Raw genomic sequence first — 19,674 nt, forward strand, 5'->3', positions numbered from 1 at the left:
TCAACTAAGCACCATTTCTAAGCTAAATAGAGATAATAACCCCACATTGCTGGGTTCTCATGCTAACATCCAACAACCAGCAGGATCTCTCCCAGCAGCTGCCCTGGAGGAAGCTTTTTCCCTTCCACAGCCCACACATATTGATCCAGAGACCTGAATTTTTCTTGTCTTCCCCTCCATTAACAACAACCTCATTCCATTCCCCGCTTAGCTTTGCCCTCAGATCCCCACCAGCTCCTCAAGCCAGAGCTCAGGAGCCATTTCCCTGTGGCCTTGCCATGCTGCAGAGATCACACCCTGTGCCAGGCAGGCACAAATGGCAGGAAAAGCATCTCCTACTCATCACAAGCCCAGTGAAATCCCCTTCCTCCAAGAAAATCCAAACACAATGTCCTTTTATAGCCCTGATCTTGTTTCTGCTTTATACACTAACTTTACAACAAGCTTTAAACAAAGAGATTTGTGCCTGACACAGAAATAAATGAGCAAAATGTGTTCAGCCCTTCCAGGAGAGCTGTCAGGGCTCCCCAGCCCTGGGGTGTGAAGGGATACAGGAGGAAGGAATTGGAGAGGAGGAAAAGCACAAAATAGTCCAAGTAAATTATAAAATGCACCAAGGTTTTTGTTTTCTGATCCCAGCTGGCTTGGAGAGGGGCACAGGAGCAGGGAAGTGGCTGAATGACAAACTGCACCCACTTGGGGATGTCACAAAATCCTGTCCCCTGCTCTGAGCCAAGGAACAATTCAGTTCTCATCTGCAAAGAAAGATAATTTCTTTGGAAAACAAATATATTCTTCTTCCCCACCCCTCTGAGACTTATTTATTAAAGCCTTGCAAGAACCCATTCTGAGCACAACATCTGGAAGCTGCAGAAATATGACCAAAGCATTCAGGGAATAGAATTGAGAATTTACTTTTTCTTAACAGGAAAGCTCACTGCCCAGGTAGGGCTGGACAGAGATTCCCCAAAATCACATCAATGCAAGAACCATACTCCTGCAAGCACAGGGAGAGCCTGGAGAGCTTCACAGCTGCTCCATGGGAAGTGAACACAGCCCATGATTTTACACCACATCAAAAAGGTGGAAAACCAGCAACAAGAGCTGACCCACAACTCAACCACCTTCTTGCTTAATTTCACCTATTTATCAAGGCACTGCTGTGAATAAATGAGTTTGGTGGGAAAGACTGGAGATCAGGACAGGAGAGTCCAACTAAACCACCCACAATTAATTTTAGGGGTTTTTTAAGCAATACCTTTGAAGTTGATTACTCCCAAGCTCCTGCTGCTTGGAGAGTTTATAGAAGCTGTTATAACCTTCAACCTCCTGGCAGATGGGAGCAAATGAGCAATTACAGAGGTGCTGCAGATGGGAAAAGGAAAAATCAGATCATTAAGCATTGCGTGGGTGCCAATCCATGTGATTTTGTGGGCACGTGATGGCCCAACTGCTCCCCAGCTCTGTGAGCAATTGGCATTCAGGTCTGGGACTCTGGGAGCAGCCCCAGGCTGTGCCTTTCCCCAGCTGACAGAGGCAGAGCTCTGCACCCTGCACAAACACGATTTAACCCCGATGAGCACACCCAGGATGGTCCCTCCCTGCAGAAACCCCAGCAGAGCCTCCCAGAGCAGTGAGGCTGCAGCTCTCCCCAAGCATCTGCAAACACACAGCCCCAGGCCCCACAGGAGCTCCAGCCTTGTCCCAGGAGGTTTGCTCTACAACAGCAAATAAACTCACTGATTTATTTTTAGGGGTTGTTTTCTGTTTGTTCAAACAACCTAACTAGGGCTGACCTGGATAAGACTCAAATTAGATACCCAAACGTGAATTATCATCATCTTTCCCAGGCAGGAGCCCACCTTCCTTACCTTACTCCTCTGGCCTTTCCAAAGGAGCAGCACAAGGAAAACACCAAGTCAAAGGTGCAGTTTACCTTTAAGGATAAAGAGTTTTGCTGCTTCTCTGTTATTTCACCTCCTGAATTTCAGAATTTCTGCTGGTTAGAGTGACTTTGAGATATGTACAAGTCTCTTTTCTCAGCTTGGTGCTTGAAGAAGGAGTCAAAGCTCTTCAGTTCTCAGTTTTAAGGTTGTTTATTGTATCTTATCTATAAAATACTTCTTCTTGTCTAGCTGAGGTTTGCTCAGCAAGACAGTTTAAGGCACTTTGCTTGCTTTCAGGCTGGTGTTATGCATTTATACTAAAAGCCACAATATACAATGTTTACAATTACTTTTAATACTCATCACTCATGTTAGACAGTGAGCTTCTACTCTAATCTAAAAGTGCCAACATCACAGCAGAAAATGGAGGCTAAGAAGAAGAAGGAGAAAGGCTGGACACGCTCAGATTCTTCTATTTTGTTTTTTGAACTTCTATTCTAAAAACTTTAAAATTTACTTTTTCACTTTGTGATAAATTCACTATCATTCTACTTAAATTGTTGTGGCTTGTAATTTTTCATATAAAGGTTGGTAATTGGTTTTTTCAATGGCTAAATCAAAGGCACAGGGGTCTTGGGCTTTGTGTTAAGGTCTCTGAGCTCTTTGGGTTGGGTCTTGAGCTTTCTAGGGCAGCTAGAGGAATTTTTGGGGTTCTCACACCTGAATATTGCCCTGGAAGCAAATCCAGGTTTTGAAAGATGCTGGGAATCCAGAAGCCTGACTCTGGAACTCAGGTTTCTCTCTGGTTTGTCTGCACATGGCAATGGATGCTCCACTCATGCACAGACACCCAGCACAGGACACTTCCCTGAGTACCTACAGGAGCAATCCCAAGCTCTGAAACCCTTCAAAAAGGGGTATCACACAGAGAAATTGCACCTCACTGTGCACTGAGGTACAGACATTTATCTGCACACACAAAAGCCATAACACAGGTCACCAAACAGCCTCCCCTCCTCCAGAATGCCCCCAGCCAGTCCAGGCTGGCCATGATGTGGAAAACTACAAAGGCCACAAGGATTAACCTCAGAGCTGCCAACTTTCTGCCTTTCCAGAGTCAAAGGACAGACTGGCCTGGTGTACAAAGGGATTACTTTGAAGAGCAGGAACTGGAGGAAAGATATTTCAAATATTCAGAGGTTGCAGTGTTGTTTTTCTTTCCATGACACACAGCAGATTGAGCCCCTTTTGTATCATTTTGATATTTCCCTGCTGCAGAAATCCTGCTTCCTCAGCTGTTACTGGGCACTGACAGACTGCAGATGCTGCACAGCAAGCCGGATTCTTCCATTTAAACCCAGAGAAGCAGCATTTTTCAAGTTCCTTTCATATCTCAGCTTAATTTGCTGGAACTTCAGAGCAAGATCAGGATGAGGGATGGGATCCTTTTAGCAGCACATATTCTGCAGGACCTGTCTTGCTAGAGGAGAGGAAAGCACAGCCTTGATGTGCCAGCCCAGTACCTCCAGCAAGCACTTGGAAATGGAGCAGGAATTTCAGGGATGCTGCCTGACTGCATCAGGGGGAGAGAAAGAAAAGAGAGAAAAAACCTCCTTGTTCTTGTCTCGTGTGAGTGGCAATGAGGAAATGGTGAGAACCCCGTGCAGAAGGGCCCAGCCTGTGCCAGACAGCTCCATCCAGGGCTGCCAGACTCCAGGCTGGATGGAGACAGGGATCTTGGCCAGCCCCCAGCAGAGCCCAGCACCCAGATCCCTCCTGCCAGGGGAGGCAAAGACACCCCCAAACCTCCACACAAACCCTCAGCAGCCCCTCCATAAACACTGACCATGTCATGGCACTGCACCCAGCCAGCCCAGGGGCTCACCTGGGCACCCTCTGCCTGCTGGAGTGAAGACTCAACCCCATCAGAGTAACTGGATGCCAGGAGGGTTTCAAGCAAATTCCCCACACACATCCAGCCCAGGAGGCAGCAGCAAAAATCCATTTCCATTCTGAGATAACATCCTGCTGAAACCCCAAACAACTCCTGCTGGTGATGGTTTGTGCTTCTCTTCCCCCTAAGCACCCCAGAGGCACTTCAGAGCTCCAGAGGGTGACCTGCCCATGCCCACACTGTGCTCTGAGGCTTCCAGCCATTCCCTCAACCCCTCAGCCCCATCAATTCCCGGCCTGTCCCTTCTCCCCAGGGACTGAACCCTCCAGAGCTGCCAGGAGCACCCTGGAGAGGCTGGAGCTGCCCTTCCAAACCTCTCCTAGCCAAGGGCACAATGAACAATGGCTTTAGCAACAGTTTTGTTCCATAATTTACCTCAGAACAAGCATTTTCTCAGGCTGTTTTCTGAGCACTTCAGGAAAAAACACAACCCCGCATCCAATTTTTCTACATTTCAAGCTGCCAGCTCCGTGTCCTATGAATTTTAAGCATTGTGAGGCAGACACTCCAAATGAAGGGGATACCTGTGCCCCATTATAAACCACTGGAAACAACATTAAACATTGCCATGAATAACCTATTTGCAAAGCTGGTGCAGCCCTGAAGCTCACTGCATGATCTGGAATGATTTCAAAGCCAAGTGTGTTTCTGTAAACACACAGGGACACACCAGGATGGCAAAAAATTGCCATTTTTCACAATAGGTGAAAATCTCACCATTTGTGAGAGGACTTGAAAGCAAAGACTGAGAAAGGAACTAAATGGCAAATGTAAAGAAGACAAGAAGGAATGAGTGTGGAGTAAAAACAGTGCAAAGAAACTGAGAAATCTCAAGGATTGGATGTGTTAGAAAGGGAAAAGAGACTTGCAGACTGGCAGACACAGCCAGGTGGGGAAAAAAAAAGGGAAAATATGTTGTGTATTATCTAGATAGAAATGGAAGAGTGGAGAAGCTCTCAAGATATTACTTTTATGCTCCAACACAAGGAACTGATCATGACAGCACTTGGGCTCCAGAGACCCCTGATCCCTCCTGGTGCCCCTCACCAGACTCAGTCCATGTTAAGTCCTGAACCCAGCAAAGGAGCTGAAAAACATTTACTGTGTCCCAATTTATGTGAGGAACATCAGGAGCCCAGGAAACTCCCATGGGATTTTCTTTCATCCCTTCTCTAATCTCTATATTGAGTGTCTTTAGGATCCCACAGGGGAAAGCACTGCTCTGTGTTTCTGGCAGTGTTTTCCAAGTGTTCCCCTCTGGAGCTGCCTCCTTCAGGCAGCAAATTCCTCCCTCACACCCTCAGTTCACACTGTCTGGGTGCCTCTGGTCAGGTTTAATACTTTAAGAAAATAACTCTCCCCATGTTTCCAGTTCCCTCTCTGTAGTTGAGAGTCAGTGATCAATCCTCGGAGCCCACCAGCTCCATCCCAAGTTCTGCAGCTCTGCAGTGACACTTTTAAACAACATCCATGCACACACTTCTCCTCCTGATAGGGGTAAAAAGCCTCCTATCATCAGTTGCCTGTCTTAGCTGAGGAATAAGAATTAATCTTCCTTAACTGCTGGAACTGATTCCAAAGCATCTGCACCATAAAACCTCAGAGAGTCCCCAGGAGGTTCTGTTACTGCCCAAGACTGAACCCCAGGGTTTCATAACCATGATGCAGGAAAAGGAGCTGCAGCCTGGGAAGGGAGCTGTCAGCACCATGGGAGCAAATTGTCCATGTCAAGGACAGAACTTTGTCATTGGAGCAGCATTTCCACCTCAAATTTCAGCTTTTTATTCCTCAGATGTTGCATCTCACTGGAAGTTGGGCTATGAGGTGTCAGTTCTACCACTGCCCCACCAGGCAGCCCCCTCCACCCCTTGGAGCCAAACCTTGGTCCTGACCCAGGGGCCATCACCTTTATTAGGCCCTAAAACCCTCACTAAGCTCTGATATTTTCTGTGCAGCCTTCCCTGTTTTCTCTCCTGTGTTTCTCTCTGCCTTTGTGGACCATGGAGCAGAAGATGACATTGCACAAGGGATCTCAGCTCTTCTCCACAGCAGCAGGGCTGAAAACAGAAACCCATGCTGCAAAACATTCCCATGCTGCCACTTGACCTTGGGAGAACTAAACACAGCCCCAAAAGGCAGAGGTGCTATTTCCACCCTCCTTTCCTTGCAGCACATTCCTCAGTCATTACCACTGTTACATTACCACATTACACTGATGAGAATTTAAATGCTCATTAATTCTGTCAGCTTGTCAATTTTTCCTTAACAAATTCAAGCAAGGGAAAGAACAGTGGCTTCATGACTCTTCTCAGGAAAAAAAGTTGATGAGAATTTCACAGGAGACAAGAAAGAAATTTCTTTTACCTGCAGTGACCTTCTTGCCAAGCACCACACCTGCACCATGCAGTGCAGAAGTGAAAGTTTCTCAGAGCTAAGAAGGCAAAATCCAATTAAGGAGGAGGCATTGAGCATCTAAGTAACAGGCTAAGCACCAAACCCTGCCTGTTACCAATTAGTATAAGAAAAGGACAGAATTAAGAAGCAGCTGCCCTCAACCAAGATGGGATGACAAGGGTTTTGCTTTAAGGCTCCTCTCCATGTTAGAATAACAAACCAAACAGAAAAACAAATCAACCCCCAAAACCTGCTGGTGTTTTCATTAATCATTTCTGACTCCACACATGAGCATACTGCAGATTCAGCTTCTGCACCCTGCCAGCTCGGCCAGCACTTCACTGCTGGCTGTGGAATTAAACTGCTGTGTCACCAGCCATGGAGCAGCAGCACCAGTCCCTGGGCCTGCTGAAGGCACCCAGAGCTCCCCAGACAACCTGGGCAGGAATATCACATCTCACAGCACAGCTCTAACTTGCCTCAAAGTGTTTTACATGGGTACATCAGGCCATCAATCCCAAAGTTGATTCCTCTTTTAGCAGGCTGGAGCGGGGGAAGCAGCACAGGGTTTGTTCCCAGGCAAGAGCTCCTCACCTCCCAGCCACACTTCCAGGCTAAAAGCACCAACAGGCAGAAAAGGAACATGATCTTCTCAAGTTCTCAAAATCTGTTGCAAGTTTTTCCTTATGGTGTGTTGGGAGCTTTGCATCATTTCTTTTCTGCCCTGATTGCTCAGAACACAAAGGGGCAAAACCCTCCCAAGTAATGCTGCCACACTGAGCTCAGCCTGCACACAGAAGCTCCTGGAGATGCATGTGAGCATCCACCACATCCCACCTGCTCCTTGCTTGCCCCCCTGTACCTGTACATCCCTTCCAGGCACTGCATGCAGCTCTGCCATCCTGCCTGTGCCAGGGCTTTGGCAGGACAAACAAATTCCTTGTGCCTTCCTGCAGAGCAGATCAGTGTCTGTGGCAGAGACAGGAGGAAGGATTGACAAGTTTTTACTCAAAGTTGCCTGAGTGAGCTGGAGCTGCAGCCAAACCTCACAGCCACAGCAAATCCTCCGTGGTTTATTCTCCCTGCAACCCCAGAGTCAAACCCAGCGTGCAGAGGGCAAATGTGATCTCCTGAGAGCAGAACAATGGAGATCTGCCTCTCAGGGACTCCCCCAGCCTCTTCACCCCTGGGTAAAGGCACTGAATAGCAAGATAAAGCCAGGCTTTAAGGAGCTCCTCAGCAGCCCATGAGTGACCAGCTGCCTGTTTTTCCCTCTCTCAGAGCCTGGAGTGTGAGCACCCTGCACGTGGCACAGGCTGAGCAGCACAGACAGACACAGGAGACAACAGGAATGTTCATCAGACACAGAGATCCCATAACAAAAAGGGCAGAATTTGCTTCTCCTACACTGCTGCTTTTATCTTCCCTTTCCAGAGGGCCAGAGCTGGAAACAAAGGAAAGGCAGAAAGGACAAGTTGCTGAAATAAGCCAGCTGCCCAAAATGAAATGGTCTGAGCCACATCTGTAGAGTCAGCAAGAAAAAACTGTGTGCAAAAAAACCCCAGCTACTTGACACATCAAGTGCTGAGGTGAGATAATAAGTTTGAGGAGAAAACTAAACAGAAAGAAGAGAAATTACAAGATGCCCTGGTGAAATATCTATAAATATGCTTTGACAGCAGCTCCTCAGGAGAGGTTGAAATGCTCAGGGTGGGATGTGCAGGGACAGCAGTAAAAAATCCTTGTGGGTCCCTTCCAGCCCAGGATACCCCGTGATTCTGAACAGCTCAACACATTCTTCTCCCAAAGCCTTAAGGATTCCCAGATAGTTCTGTAATAATTATTTACTCCCTAGAAATTTTAGTTTTCAAACATCTTTGCTGAGACAACCACAGCAAACCAGAGAAGGGGTGGGCTGTATGTGGGAGGGCTAAAGGTCAGGACAATTATTTATGGAAGGTTTATGCCTTTGTTGCAGGGCTCATTGTGTCATTATTCTTGCAACTCCACCTCAGAGGTATTAATTTCCTAAGCCCAAATCCCCTTTCCTTCCCTCAAACTCCACAAGGTTTCTATCTAAAATTAAGTTAGCATTTAACAAAAGCAAAGCACTGTAATTTTAGAACCATATCACTTCAAGTTGTTTTATTTTTATGCTGGTAGGAGAAAGAAAACCTTTAGTTCCTATGAGCCTTTTGTCATGACAAACCACAACGATAATTACTGGGAAGCTGCTCTTGCTAAAACCTGTCACTGGGAAGCCAGACAAACATTCCCAAAATAACAACTAAATAATTGATATTACTGGAGTCACAGAACACAATGCCTTGAACAAATACCCAGCAGCCAGCCCCTGTCACTGTCACCTCTCCCTGCCTGTGTGACCTGCATGGTTCCTGCTCTGAGAGCAAGGTGGGAGGATATTCATGTAATTATTATCCAAAGGCCATCAACAGTCTGTGCACAGACCCACAAAGACATTCTCAGTCTGACTGTGCTTTAACCACAGGATGATTTTAAGTACCTAATCTAATCTCTTGAAATTCCCTTGTTAGTAGAAATGGGCAATCTAAGAATTTATTTTGCCCTTCCAAAGGCAGAGGTTCAGAGTAATTCTGAATCTTTACATGGTTAAGAGCAATTTTGTCTTTTTCCCAGTCTTAATTATATTCTCACTTCGAAAAATCTTTATCTAACCACAATTTAGATGATTATTTAATGACTAGAACAGCATTCTGTACCTTCCCAGGGAAAACACAGCGCTCACACCATCCCTGTGCCAGCCTGGAACCCCTGAACAAGCATCTCAGTCTGTGGCATAGAAAGTGTTTCAGAGAAGGAAGAAACATCCCATTTATTTAAATATCCCTTTTATCCACTCTGCCCTCAATCCTCTTCAAGTCCTCCCCATTCAGGATGCAGAAATGAGCAGAGTGATGGCTAATGGCCCATGGCTCCTTGCTGAATGGGTGATGAGCATCCAGAGACCCCAAAGCCAACACAGCAGCAGAGCAGCTTTGCAGAGAGGGACAGCACAGGACCAACACAGTGACCCTGCTCCTCCTTACCTGGGATCCTGCACCCCTGCAGGTGGGAGCTTGCAAATTAAGTAGTAGAATAAAAAAAGAAACAAAAAAAATAGTTTGGCAAAAATTACAGCAATGTTAGAGAAGGAAGGAAGGGAAGGAGCAAAATGTGCTGCCAGCAGTACAGGAGTGCACATATTTAGCATGACACAGGCTCTGGTAGAGGCAGAGATATCAGCTGGGAACAAATAACAAAGCACAAACGCTATCAGTGGATGAGAAGCCTCCTGAGATACTGAGATAAAACAGAAGCTCCCCTCTGCTGTTCTGCTTTGTGTCTCCACAGGACAGATCTTGTCTCAGAAATGAAATCCTGAGAGCAGCCCAGGTGAGGGGCTGTGAAAGGGAGCAGGATGAAGGCACCTGTGAGGCACTGGAGGAAGCAGCCCTGGCTGTGTCAGCCCCAGTGACTGCTCAGGAGGAGCTGGCACAAAGGAGCTCCAGCCTTCCCTGCAGCCAAGGCTCCCCTGAAGCACGCGCTGGCCCAACGACAGAAATGTGATATTTCTGTGCACTTCAACAGACAGACTGCGTGCAAATTAGGGGGTTTATTTTTCTGAGAGCTCTATTTCAAAGCACTCCTTTAAAGCAGGGCTTCAAGAACACAGGGATGGAGACAACGAAGGCGGCGCTCGCTTGAGACAAAGGGCGACTCAATTCTGTCTCAACAAAAAACTCTCCAAGTAAAAAAGGATTCCAAAGAAAATGCCAGCAGTAATTTATTTCTGAAGCTCACTGGGGTTTCAGATGGAATTCTAACAGAGTGCTCAGCACACACCCTGTCCTTGTGTCTGCAAAAACACACCCTTCCTGTAAGGTAAGGCTGTCAAAGTGTATGGGTACCTGGGGGTTTGGAGGATTATAAAGATGAGAACATTCTCCATTAGAGGACATAATTCTTCTTACTGTTCAAACTTTGAAGAGCTTTGAAATACTGTGAGCCATTTCCTAATACAAGAATCCATAAGGGAAAAAAATCCAAAGTGTAGGCCAAGAGAAAGAAACGTCATCTTTGGTGCCCTGGTCACCTCCCGGTATTAAACCATTATGAGAGGCCTCAAGAGGTCACACTCATGTTCCTTCTGCAGAAGTTCTGCACAAACCCCCACAGCAGGCTAAGTTTGTGTCATTCCTCAGTGTCTCCTCCCCCAAATGCTGCCTGCAGAGCAGTGCTGGTGTCCCAGGATCTGTTACCCTGAGGGATCTGCCCCAGCCCAGGGACAGCTCTCAGATCTGGAGGATGCACAGCACAGAATCCTAGAGGGGTTTGGGTTGGGAGGGACCTTAGAGCCCCTCCTGTCCCACATCATGCCATGGGCAGGGGCTCCTTGCCCAGCCCAGGATGCCCAGAGCCCTGTCAGAGTGCCCAGAGCTCCTGCAGCCCTGCCAGGATGCCCAGAGCCCTGTCAGGATGCCCAGAGCTTGTGGAGCCCAACCAGCATGCCCAGAGCCCTGTGCAGCCCTGCCAGGATGCCCTGCAGGATGCCCAGAGCCCCCTGAATCCCTGCCAGGATGCCCAGAGCCCTGCAGCCCAGCCAGGATGCCCTGCAGGATGCCCAGAGCCCCAGGACAATGGCCAGGACAATGCCCTACCTGGCCCCTCCGCCGCCCAGCACCAGCGCGATGGCGTTGCCCGTCAGGACCCGGGCCAGGCGCGAGAAGTCGGAGTGACGGTCTGGAACCTTCTGGAACACACGTTCATACATCTCCACCTGCAGAGGAGAGCCAGGCACGGTCACTGCATGGGCAGGGCAGCCAGCAGCAGCCTGCTAAAAGATGCTGCAAAGATGAAATTGGAGCTTCTCTCTTGTGAGGGAATGCTGGTGGGGCTGGGGCTGCTCAGCATGGAGAAGACAATGCTGAGAGGGGACCTCAGCCCTGTGTGTCCCTGTGTTCAGGGACCAGGCCCAGCAATGGCACCAGAGGAACAGGCAGGAGGTGATGCCCAGGAGTTCCACCCGGACAGGAAGAAGAATTTCTTTCCTGTGCAGTCACTGAGCACTGGACAGAGACCAGAGAGGCTCTGAGATCTCCCTCACTGGAGATTCTCCAGGTCTGTCTGGACACCATCCCAGTGACTGCTGCAGCTGAGCAGGGAGGTGGGACTGGAGGAGCTCCCAGTGGTCCTTTCCAGCCTGAAGCTGTCAGTGATTCTGTTACAGCTCTTCTTCAAAGGAACAGAGGGTTGTGAACCACCCAAACAGTTCTAGTGGCCAATGGCCTCTCTGAGTCTTTTGTAGTTGCTGGGGGTACTACAGAATTTCCTTTAGAACTTCTTTCTCACAGACATGTTTTATGAAAAATCCTTTCCTTAGGATTTTTCCTCCTGAGAAGCTGGGAGGCCTCAGGAACAAAATGCAAACAATGATTATCTGCTGCTGTGGAATGCAACAGGTGCATCTGGGATTGGTCTCATGTGGTTGTTTCTAATTAATGGCCAATCACAGTTTGGCTGTTTCAGACTCACTGGTCAGTAACAGGATTTTGTTATCATTCCATTCTTCTTGTTCTTCTTTGCTAGCCTTCTGATAAAATCCTTTCTTCTACTCTTTTACTATAGTTTTAATATATCATTTATTTTTAATATAATATATATATCATAAAATAATAAATCAGCCTTCTGAAACATGGAGTCACATTCTCATCTCTTCCCTGGTCCTGCAAACACCATCACACTTCTTCTCTTCCTTGACAAGGATTTAAAGTTCTTGGGTAGCATCCCAGACTGCCTCTGCCTCATGTTTAGCACAGCTTTGGGAAGCACAGGGATGCTCCCAACAAGAAGGACTCTCCTATGGCCTGTACACAACTTTCCTTGGGACTCTGAAACAGTGATTACTCTTTCAGAATATCAAAAAGCCAAGTCTGCATCCACAAGAAAACCTGGCCCCCTTATCTCTGTTCCCTAAATCCAACTGAGGCCAAAGAGATTTGAAGAGTGTGGTCTCATATTTCAGTGGGACTCAGAGAAAGATCCTTTGTTAATAATAGAATGGGTTTGTTAATAACAGAATGGGTTTTTCTTCCTTACAGGTCTCCAAAATCAGTTTTTACAATTATGGAGATGATAGCTCAAATTATACTGAGATTGCTAACTATGGCAGGCCAAGACTTTGAAATTATCTATTTACCTTTGAAAAAAAGATTATCCTGATTGGGCTTTGCAAAATTCAGAGGATTTGCAGAATGTTAAATTTGTATGTGTAAGAATATGGTGGACTATGATTAGCCCAGATCCCCTTTGAGACACAGATGAGAAGACAGCCAGGGAGCAGGCACCAAAGCAGGAATGTCTTACCAGCTTGGGCAGGCTCCTTTTGGAGAAGACTCTGCGTGGGCAGTGGATGTGCAGGTGGGCAGAGCACCAGCTCCTCATGTTGAGCCACTCGACGGTGCGGGACGGGAGGGGCCCGTCCTCCTTGTGCAGCAGCACCAGCTGCTTCTGGGCCCTCACTGCCGTGTTCTCCAGCATCCTCTCCAGCTACAGGGACACCCAGGGGAAGGACAGTGAGTCCTGGCTGCTCCAGCCTCAGGGTGAAATTCATCCACACACACCCCACACCCCTGTTCCCACCTGAATCCCGCTCTGCAGTCACAGCCCCCAGACATGACTGATTTACACAACAACGCTGTTAACTCTGGGCTTACACAGCACACAGAGGCCAAAAATCTGCCAAGGATTCAAACCTGAATGTTTTTGATTTAAACCAGGCCATTAAAAGCACAGCACAGGCAGGAGCTGCTCCTGCAATGGGAGATGCTGCCCGAGTCAGACTCGAGCCCACAAATATTCGGTGTTTTTTTCTTTCCTTTCCCATCAGTCCACTTTTGTTCCTCTTTGCATTTCTGATTTTGATTTTTTTGTTGCTGTTGTTTTAGGCAACTGCTGGCAGCTTGTTCTGTCTGTGCTTCCTGCCTCCCACATCCATGCAGAAAGAGCCCACACAACAGGACACACACGAAAGCTGCACGTGGGACCAGCCCAGGCTCTCTGCAGGTCAGACTCAGTACTTCATCATCCTAAAAAACCCCACCTGTGATTCCTTTTTAAAATTTCTTGAAGAATTTTTGTCTGGTCAGAAGACTTTGGTAAGAAAATATAAAATCATAAAAATAGATAGTAAGGGGAAAAAAATTACAGCTTAAGATCTGTAATAAAATATAATAAATAATTCATGCACTGCAATTTAGATCTACTTTTTCCTAAGCACACACCATGAATTTTATCCAGGCAGAAAAAAATTTCTCCCTCTGTGTGGAAGCCCAAAGAAATTCTGGGCAGAAACACAAAGCTTCAATGCAATTTTTGATTTACCATTGGCCAAAATGACTCTTTTGAGGAAAAGAACTTTGCTGGAAGTACTCCTACATAAAACGTGCCATCTCAGAGGATTCTCATGCAATTCTTTTGCTATTCCTAACAGGCATGTCTCAGGAATATTTCATTATTTATGCCTCACTGGGTGTTAAACCCAGGAAGATAGATGATTGTGAATCAAGCTGCTTTGAGCTGGGCTGCTCCCAGTGCCAGGAGGGGAAGGAGCAGCTCCCAACCTCTCCCACAGTGGGCTCCTGGTCCCCCAGCCCCACGATGAGGATGCAGTCGGCCTGGCGGATGCAGCGCTGGGTCCAGGGGGTCAGGGTGCTGTCAGCCTGGTACAGCACAATCCTGTGGATGTCCTCCTGCTGGCCCAGCCAGCTGGTCAGTCTGTACTCGTGGATGCTGGGGACACACAAGGAAAACACAGAATTCAATAGCACAGCTCCCATGAGAAGAGAGGGAATCTTACACAGGGAGAGAGTGGCATTTCCTGCTCAGCCAGGATCTGCTCCCAGCGCCTGCTGCCTCTGTTTGTCCTGGATTTACACCATTAGACAAACACCAAGGCAGGAGGATACAGTGATGCCTCACTTCCACAGCATCCCTAAGCATGAACACACTCAGAGAAATTCAGCTTTTCCAATTTCACAAGCGAGAAAGTAACTGTGGGAAAAACCCACCCACACCTGCAGAAATACTCCTGAAACATTATTGTCTCCAAAACCCAAAGCAGAAGGCCCAGGGTATGTTAGAAGACAGGATTTTGCTCCCAAGCTCTGTGTATTTATAAGAAAAGCCCAGTGTCTCTGCATTTCCCTGAGCAGTGCTGAGGGCAGGTACCTGTCGAGAGCAGCAGAGCCCAGGCGCTGTTTGATGTTGTCACTGGTGAGCAGCAGGGCAGGACCTGGGGGAACAAGGAAATTCACTTGTAAACACCTCAATGTGAGCTCCTGGAGAAAACTGCCCAGAGCAGCTGTGGCTGCCCCATCCCTGGAAGTGTCCAAGGCCAGGCTGGACAGGCTTGGAGCAACCTGGCATAGTGGAAGGTGTCCCTGGCCATGGCAGGGGGTGGAATGGGATGGATTTTAAGGTCCCTTCCAACCCAAACCATTCTCTGATTCCAAGAACTCGATTCCAAAAGTTTGCTTTGAAGGTAGTGATGGATCAGTGCATTGATCAGAGCTGGCACAAAGTCTTCACAAAAATTCTCACACTTTTCTAGGAATACATCTTCCAATTCTCCCTATTCCCAGAGCTCTGTTACTGCATTAGTCACAACCTGCAAGCTCTGCTATCCCATTCCTCAGGGTCACGTAGGATCACAGAACCATGGCATGGTTTGAGTTGGAAAGGACCTTAAAGTTCATCCCATTCCATGGGCAGGACACCTTCCAGAGGCCCAGGCTGCTCCAAGCCCTGTCCAACCTGGTTCTGGTGACAGCTCCTACTGCAGCTGCATCTTCACCAGCTCAGCATTCAGAACAGCACAGACCTTTCCAGCCACAGGAAGGCCAGGATCCTGCTTCCAAAGAAAAAAGCTGTTCCTCCACCTTTCAAAATACATAACCTGTTCATCCTGCATTGAACCACCTCCCCAGGTGAATCCCCAAGCTCTCTGCAGCATTACTACTCCTTATCCAACATGCCAACAGGAACCCCAAAAACATTTCCAGATCTGAAGGGCACAGTCAGACTCCACTACAGACACAGGCACATCTGGCAACAGCCTTAGATCTGAGATGGATTTGGTGTACATAAAGCTTCTTGCAGGCACTTTAATTTAATTTTCTTATTAGCAATTCTAATGCAGCAGCAATTCGTGCCATATGTGGTAGAAGTTGCAGAGTGACTGCAGCTAAATTTAAAAAAATGCAAAGAAAAGAAAACTTCAGGGAATAACTGCACACCTAGAGAAAATATTACCTGTCTCTTGCTGAGAGAGAAATTCACATTTACAAAACATGACAGAGCAGTTGCTTTTTATTCATGTTTTCATTGTGCAATCCCTCACTGTTTCATTAACAACAGAACTGAAATTTATGTACTAAATAACAAAACACTTCATTATGTGAGGAGTCTCAAGGCAAGGTTATAATGTGTTCAGTAAAAATCAAGGAACTGTGAACAACCAACATGGGAGAAGGTCACAAATTCACATCTCTGTGTTCAAAAAGCAAAACCCCCAGGTACAGATCTGGAACTGGGTGTCCTGACCTTCAGGGCCAACTCATCTCCCCTGTCCTAGGTTACAAATGTAAGATGTGGCTGGAGCTGTGTGTTCTATCCCCATCTGTCAGAGCTGGGCAGTTCTCTGCTGTCCATGGGCAGTTGTTTCTTTATCTCTCCCACACCAACCCTCCCTCCAGGAGATCTCTGCTGTCCATGGCCACTGAGTGTCCCTGCAGGGCTGATCCCATTCCAGCATCCCATGGGGAGATGCTGCGCCCAGGGCAGGAGCCAAGCATTCCTACCTGGATCCAATCTGAGCCTGGCACAGCACAGCAGCCTTTGCCCCCTGCATTGCCAGAGGAGCAGCTTTCTGCTGCCCTGCATGGCCAGAGGGAGCCCAGGCCCATCTGCAGCAGCCCTGGAGCTGCAGAGGAAAACTCCCCCCTTGTGCAGGATCCCTGCTGCAGCAGAGCCACAGCTGGCACTGCAGGAGGGCTGAGCCCCCATGGATGGGGCTGGGACACCTCCCTGACACACAGGGGGCAGGGACTGCTCTGACTTTGTCAATGTTTTGTTTTGTTTGTATTACTGCATTTTTGTTTTAATTTCCCTAGTAAAGAACTGTTATTCCTACTCCCATATCTTTGTCTGAGAGCTCCTTAATTTCAAAATTATAACAATTCAGAGGGAGGGGGTTTACATTTTCCATTTCAGGGGAGGCTCCTGCCTTTCTTAGTAGACACCTGTCTGTTCAAACCAAGATATCCCCCTCAGTCCTCAAATCCTTCTGCAAAGGCTTCACACTGCTTTAATTGACTTTACTCTTAGAGTTGAAGAAGTTCCCAGGTGCCATTTTCCATCTTGTACTTTCCAATACCCAAATAACATTTGCTCTTTGCTACACTGATTATCAAAGAAGAGCAAACAAAAATGGACAAAAATATCCCATAAGCAGAGACCAAAAGATAAAGCTGGTGAGAAAGCAGAGAGAGAGGAGGATGATTCAAAATGGAATTTGACTTCCCCATCCTCCCATGAAAGTTCTGGAAGTTGGTTCCTGTAAAAGAAAGAAATCCCAAGGAGAGGGAATGAGCAGATCTGGGTTTAGCCTGCCCTTCCCTCCTCCCTGTGCAGCTCCTTGAGCCATCCCACAGCACGGAACAGCCCCAGTGCTGGGTGTAGGGGGTTGTCACCACATCTTTAACACTGGCAGATCCTTTTATCTAACTCACTGTTCACCTGGTTCAGCCTTGGTATGGCTCTGAAATGGCACAAGGGGATAAGAGAGGTGTCCCAGAGGGAATATTGATGGCCCTGCACAGGATAGAACTGCAAGGGACAGAGTGCAGGGCAATTTGCAAGCATTCAGCAGCACAGTGATCATCAATGTTCATTAACATGTCAGAGTTCTCAGTTAAATGGAAAAGACAGGTGGATTAAAATTGTATTCCAGGATATGTGGCTTACAAAGCTTTCTGGCAGTGGTGGAAGATTAGCAGGCAAAGACAAACAGCCTGGGATGCCAAGTGAGCTGAGGAATGCAATAAAAATGCCAAGTAAGAGAGCCAACACCAAGGGAACAGCGTGGGCACCTCTGCTGTTACCCCCTGCCCTGGGCACTGAGATCCAGCAGCACCAGTCCCTGGTGATGCTCTGGGGCCCAGGCTCCAGGGGAACACCATCAAAGCCAGAGACTGCATCCAGAACAGCTCTCATCCAAGGGGAGAGGCAGAGTTTGTAGGGCTGGGCTGGATCTTTGTGCTCCTTCAGCCAGAGGCACCTTGGCTGTGGACAACATTAGAGAGACTTAAAAATCATATCCAGACCTCACTTGTGATGTGGGAAAGCAGCAGTTCACAGAACAGGACACAAACAAGGGTGCCCAGACAGAGCCTGGCTGTGCCAGCTCAGGAGGAGCCTGCCCAGCACCCCATCCCTCCACGTGCCAGGGACACGGGACAGAGATTCCCAGACCTTCACTCATCCCCAGCACGGAACACGGTGATGCTTCCAACAGAACCAACTTGTTTTGTCTCAGAAATACCAACCATCTGCTCTGCACTCCCAGTTTCTAGCAGGCTCCCAATTAATCAGCCATTAAAACCCCTCCATTAATGAGACCAAGAACACCAACATATGTGAGCTCAGAAAACAGAATCAACAAAAGTATTATCTCAACTAAACTGCTGCAAGCAACCAAGGAATGAAAAAATACCAGTCCCATCCTGGAGGTTCAGGGCCAGGTTGGACAGGGCTTGGAACAAGCTGGGATAGTGGAAGGTGCCCATGGCAGTGGGTGAGATGGGCTTTAGGTCCCTTCCAACATAAACCATTCCATGATTCTGTGATGATTCAAATCCACAGCCCTTGAACAGCCACACCTGCAGGCAGGAGTGACCAGCCCAACGTGTCAGTGCATCCTTAAAGGGCTCTGTCAGAGTCACACACCTCTAAGCACCCCCTCTCCAAATCTGGCACCAGCCTCATGGGCAGCTTCCAGCTGGAGCTGGCATCAGGGACACATCCCTGCACTCCTCAGTGTTCTATTAATGGGATCAGAACAGCTCAAAGTGAAGAACAGGAGAGGTGATGTGAGGTAACATGAAATATTCCTGCAAGCCCTGTGTGTGTCTCTGACAGCAGCCAGCAGCAGATTGCTGGGGAGGAGAATCAGAGCAGGAAAAGCTGAGCCATTCCCTGAGCCTCCAGCTATCCACAGCTTTCTCAGCCTTTTGAATTTCTCAAGCCTGAGGTGGTGACTTTCAGTAGCCTGGGGGATTTTTCAGTCAGCCAAGAGCTCACAGGGATCCTGGAGCCCAGGTTTTCTGTGCTTCAGGTGAGAGAACTGCCTCACCCCAGGCCCAGGGATTGTGGTTTTCTGGGAAAACTTCCTGGAGCATCTGAAGCTGTACTCCAGGGCCATCTGTTTTTCAGTACAAAACTAAGAATTCCATGAAACAGGAGGGAAGGGAAGGAAAAGCTGGCAGATGCCAGAGGTCTGGTTCATTTTATCTGCTAACAAACAAGGGCATGAACAGCAGGACTGCAACAAAGCTTCCAACCTCCTGCCCCAGAGAAAGGGGAAAAAAACCATCACAAAAGACATAAAACCTCCCTTTCTTGCCAGTGAGCAAGAGACTCACTTTGGTCATTTTTTCCATAAAACACCAAGGTATGCAGAAGCAGGAGTACAGGTGTCCTAGCTCTAAGTCTAATAAAACATGGTCCAAGAGTGGCCTGGAGAAATGAGTGGCCCAGAGGGCAGAGAGTGATTTCTGAGGCTCAGAAATGGTTTCAAATCCATCTCACCAGAAAAACACACCCACATCAAAAGACAAGACCAGTACAATACACACTGTGGAAAAATTTCAGCAGAGCAAATTTACTTGCTTGGACTCCATTAAAAGAAAATTTACTTTTGGCCTAATAAAAGTCTACAAAATTGTGTGGCAAAGTCACATAACTGATAAATGAGTTGGATGTCAGAGGATCTTGTCCAGCAAAAAAATACTAAGTGGTGCCAGGGTTCAGGCACCACAGTGAACATTTCACATTTAAATCTAATCTGTGTGTAAAGACAGGCAGAACTGTAATTAAAAACTCCAATAAATTATTAGCAAAGATTTTTCAGTGAGCTGTCCAATACATTATACATTTTTAGAACTGAAAAGAAGGAAAATTTAAAGGGCAGAAAGGAATGAGAGAGACACATATGTTGGATTTGAATCCCTCCCTGCTTTAGTTTGAAATTCTATGAGATCAGAGGGCTCCCACATAGAACCAGAATTTGCACAGCCATGTGGTGTCTTTTAGCTGGTCTCAGGAAAGGAACAAAAAAATAGTCAGGCAAATACTTTTGAAAAA

General features: G+C 47.4%; 1 protein-coding gene across 2 annotated transcripts in view; it reads right to left on the reverse strand.

Moving 5' to 3' along the window:
* PNPLA7 (patatin like phospholipase domain containing 7) overlaps positions 1–19,674 on the reverse strand; it is a 137,214-nt gene that overhangs the window by 36,926 nt on the left and 80,614 nt on the right. For both annotated transcript variants that reach the window (XM_064728109.1, XM_064728107.1), the window contains exons 23-26: positions 14,482–14,545; positions 13,875–14,043; positions 12,619–12,801; positions 10,914–11,032 (exon numbers count right to left, since the gene is read on the reverse strand). In XM_064728109.1, coding sequence (XP_064584179.1) covers positions 10,914–11,032; positions 12,619–12,801; positions 13,875–14,043; positions 14,482–14,545 — 535 coding nt within the window. The remainder of the gene's footprint in view (positions 1–10,913; positions 11,033–12,618; positions 12,802–13,874; positions 14,044–14,481; positions 14,546–19,674) is intronic.

This window comes from Zonotrichia leucophrys, chromosome 17 (assembly GCF_028769735.1).
Source record: "Zonotrichia leucophrys gambelii isolate GWCS_2022_RI chromosome 17, RI_Zleu_2.0, whole genome shotgun sequence".
Lineage (NCBI taxonomy): Eukaryota > Metazoa > Chordata > Aves > Passeriformes > Passerellidae > Zonotrichia > Zonotrichia leucophrys.